At 44.5% G+C, this 4,015-nt stretch overlaps 1 protein-coding gene across 1 annotated transcript in view; it reads left to right on the top strand.

Moving 5' to 3' along the window:
• Positions 1-3,723, top strand: part of LOC102828931 (protein SCO1 homolog, mitochondrial-like) — an 18,491-nt gene extending 14,768 nt beyond the window's left edge. The window contains exon 6 of the mRNA XM_006863508.1: positions 3,589-3,723. Coding sequence (XP_006863570.1) covers positions 3,589-3,723 — 135 coding nt within the window. The remainder of the gene's footprint in view (positions 1-3,588) is intronic.
• Positions 3,724-4,015: the final 292 nt, after the last annotated feature.

Below are 4,015 nucleotides of genomic sequence, written 5' to 3'. Positions count from 1 at the left end.
TGTGTGTGTGTGTGTGTGGTGTATGTAGTTTAAAGTGTTTGGTTTATAGATATGTGTGTGTGTGTGTGTGTTGTTTAAAGTGTTGTCTAGTCAGTTTTGACTCTTACTGACCCTGTTTAGGGTTTCCAAGGAGCAGCTGGTGGGTTTGAATGACCTTGTGCTTTACAGTCCAGTGCTGATCCTACAGTACCACACACTAGGAGTCCGTGTCTGTATATGGATTGCTGCTGTAAGTGCCATCGAGTTAATTCCAACTCCTAGCCACCCTGTATAGGGCTTTCGAGGAGTGGCTGGTGAGCCTGAACCACCAACCTTGTGGTTCAAGCTGACCTTGCAGTCCCGTGCTTTATCTCACAGCGCCACACCAGGACTCTATGTATATATATAAGATAGTGCCCAAAATTTTGTCAACTGAAAACCAAGTAAATTTCATGGAACAAATTTCATTATCTTTCATTCTATTTTCCCGTGAGCTTTTTGAAGCCCTCTCGTATACTGATAAAAAGACAAAATGGTACTAGATATACATAGCACAGTAACAGATGCGGAACATTTCTCTGGAAACATGCAGAAAAAACTGGTGACCGTGGTTCCTTCTCAGAAGAACCAAGACCTGTGCAGTCAGGAATGGGAGGAAAAGTCTCTTTTCTTTTTTTTTTTTTTTTTTTATATGCATGTGCTTTTCAAAATACAAAAATTTCTATTTAAAAAAGCCAACCATGCACACTAGAGAGATTAGAGCTCTCTAGTAGAGCTCCCTCCAGTAGAGATAGTAGCACTGCAGTGACCGGAAGAGATTGCAGACGTCCATTAAAGTTGGGTGGCTGGGTCTGGCATTTCCTGATGATGTAACTGACACTCTCCAGCCTGCCTTCCTACCTGGGAAGGAGGGGATATGTATCTCACAGCTTCAATCAACAACAGAAGAGCCAGTCAGTCAATGTGAATTGCTTTCTTTATGAGGAGTTAGGGCATACAGTACGAGGGAGTTTCAAAACGTCCATGGAAAAATTTCATTCTTGTTTTCTTCCATTTTTCCACAAACTTTTTGAATCCCCTCCCACATATATTAGAAACAGATGTTTATTTGCTCTGCCCTCAACCAGAGGAATATTGAGGAGTAACCATTGACAAGTCTGACAGATACGGATAGAAAAAAAAGTAATTTATAAGAAGAATTTATAAAACAGGTCCAACTGACTGTATCTTGCATGTATGTGTGTGTGTGTGTTTAACGAGAGGGAAGAATCGAGGAAGGAAAAGGAAGCAAAAACAGAAGAAGAGACCTGGGGAAGGAAGGGGGTGTGTAAGCCTTGAGAGACTCCGGGGGCTGGGTCTGACCCTGTACCCCGTGGTGGAGAAGCACAGGTCCACTGTCCTGCTCCCGTCGTAAATTATTTCAGGACACGTGAGCCCGCAGCTGTTTCAGCTCCTCTGCTGCACATTCTTATGTGGGGAGGCAAGGGCTGCTTTCCATTTGCTATCTCTTCATGAATGTGTATTATAAGACAGTCACCTCACTGGCATTCAATGTTGGGCCTGGGTATATTTGGGGTGTCTCCTGGTTGGTATGTGTGGCCACATTCCCATCCTCCTTTTTGTCTCGTTAAATAGCAGTCAGGCCTGTCATAAATTCCAACATCTCCAAATGCCAAATCTTCTCATTTTAATTTGGATATGTGAATGCATGTAACTTAAAATGAGAAGGAAAAAAAAAAAAAGACTAATCTAAATTTAAGTTAAAGCTGTTGTTATTAAGTGCTGTCAAGTCGGTTCCAACTCATAGCGACCCTGTATAGGGTTTCCAAGGAATGTCTAGTGAGTTTGAACCATCAGCCTTGCGGTCCAAACCCACCATGTCCTTTATCCCACAGCACTGTACCAGGACTCCCAAGTTAGAGCTAGGAAAAGTCTTACTGGTTTAAGGTGATTCTTAGAGGCTGTTGTTGTTCGGTGCCATCAAGTCGGTACCGACTCATTGCTACCCTATGCACAGCAGAATAAAACACTGCCCAATCCTGGGCCAACCTCACAATTGTTGCCACACGTCAGCCCATTGATGCTGCCACTTTACCAATCCATCTCGCTGGGGGTCTTCCTGTTTTTCATTGACCCTCCACCTTACTAAACATGATATCCTTCTCCAGCAACTGGTCCCTCCTGACAATATGTCTGAGTATGAGAGACGAAGCTTAGCCATCCTGGCCTCCAAGGAGCACTCTGGATGCACTTCTTCCAACACAGATCTATTGGTTCTTTTGGCAGCCCATGGCACTTTCAATATTCTCCTCCAACACCATAACTCAAAAGCATCAATTCTTCTATGGTCTTCCTTGAGGCTGTAGCAGTTCTGAATTCCAAGGAATGTCCAGAGTGACTTGCTTCAGATAGGATTATTCTTTGTAGCTTATAAAATTTCTGTGTCTCTTCATGGTGGTGGTGGTGTGCCATGGAGTGAGTTCTAATTTATAGCGACCCTGCATAGGGTTTCCAGGGCTGTAAATCTTTGCGGTAGCAGAAAGCCTCATCTTTCCTCCCACAGAACGACTGGTAGTTTCAAACTGCAGCCCAGCTTGTAACCACTACACTACCAGAGAAAAACCCTTGTTTATGTGTTTCTGTTGGATTATTAATATCTGGATTAAATATAATGTTAGAATTTATAGATTAGACCATTAAACCAGAAGTTAGTTTTCTGGTTTCTTTTCAGAAAACATGGTAGGCAGAAATTAGGTAGTAAATAATGATAGCCAGTTCTCCATAAGAGGAGCCTTGGCACAGTGGATTAAGCAGTGAACTGCCAACTGAAAGGTTGGTGATTTGAATCCACCAACCACTCCACAGAAGCAGTCTGCTTAGGTAAAGATTTATAGTCTCAGAAACGTTAGGGAGCAGTTCTGCTCTGTCCTCTTGGTGCTGGTGGTGGTGTGCCGTGGGTCAGTTCTGACTCAAAACGACCCAGTATAGCTTTCCGAGGCTGTGAATCTTTATGGGAGCAGAAAGCCTCATGTTTCTCCTGCAGAGCAGCTGGTAGATGTGAACTGCGTACCTTGCGGTTAGCAGCCCAGCGTGTAATCCATAGGGTCACTATTATTCAGAACCGAACCACAGCAGTGAGTGGCTTGTGGTAGGTAGTTCTCTCTAAAACATGAAGGAAGATACCCAAGACCGTGCTACAGAAAGTGATCTCTCACCAACTTTAATCCGGTGTGGCATCTCTAGAAGATGGTACGGGTTCAGGTGAGACACTTTATACATAAACGTGAGCAGTTTTAGAGGCACAGGTGAAGACCAGCAACAGCCATTTCTTAGAAGGTGAATTTTCTTTGCAAATATTTTGGGGAGATGTATGTTTAGGATTGAACCAAAACAACCCCATGTTCTAGCTGACATTTCATGCAGTAGTAACCTATGCAAATTAATGAAGCACAAACGAGTTTAGGACATTTGTTCCTGTGAAATTGGGCCCGTCCATAAATAAGAAGATGCTGTAAAGCTTATTTAAGGGTTCCTGTCAGGGTCTCCTATTCTGCAGCGTTTACTCACTACATAGTCCACTAATCCTTTTCTCCCCCCTTCTCTTTGCAGGTAGACCATACGATAATTATGTACTTGATTGGACCCGACGGTGAGTTTCTGGATTATTTTGGCCAGAACAAGAAGAATGCAGAGATAGCTGGTTCCATCGCTGCGCACATGAGGCAGCAGAGGAAGAGGAGCTAGCTGTGCAGTGCTGTTGGGCAGTGTTCTCTCGCTGACGAGGAAGGCAACGCGGCCCCCACAGGAGGCAGTCTGCATGCCCCTTACAAAACGGCCTTCATGCTTTGGGAACATCTCTATTTCGGCCAGGGCCTGTTACCTTGGGGCTCATCCAGCATAGCTTTGGGAACTGTAGAGCTCACGGGAAGACCTTGCGAAGCGACCCCTCGGAAGGGCACAGCAAGAAGAGGCCCAGATGTATGATCAGCCATGAGGTCAGCGTGCCCTGTGTAACTTGGCTGTCTAGCCAGTGTCT

Source organism: Chrysochloris asiatica, unplaced genomic scaffold (genome assembly GCF_000296735.1).
Source record: "Chrysochloris asiatica unplaced genomic scaffold, ChrAsi1.0 scaffold00054, whole genome shotgun sequence".
In the NCBI taxonomy this organism is placed as follows: domain Eukaryota; kingdom Metazoa; phylum Chordata; class Mammalia; order Afrosoricida; family Chrysochloridae; genus Chrysochloris; species Chrysochloris asiatica.
The sequence above is the reverse complement of the archived record's forward strand: the minus strand, read 5'-3'. Positions and strand labels throughout refer to the sequence as shown.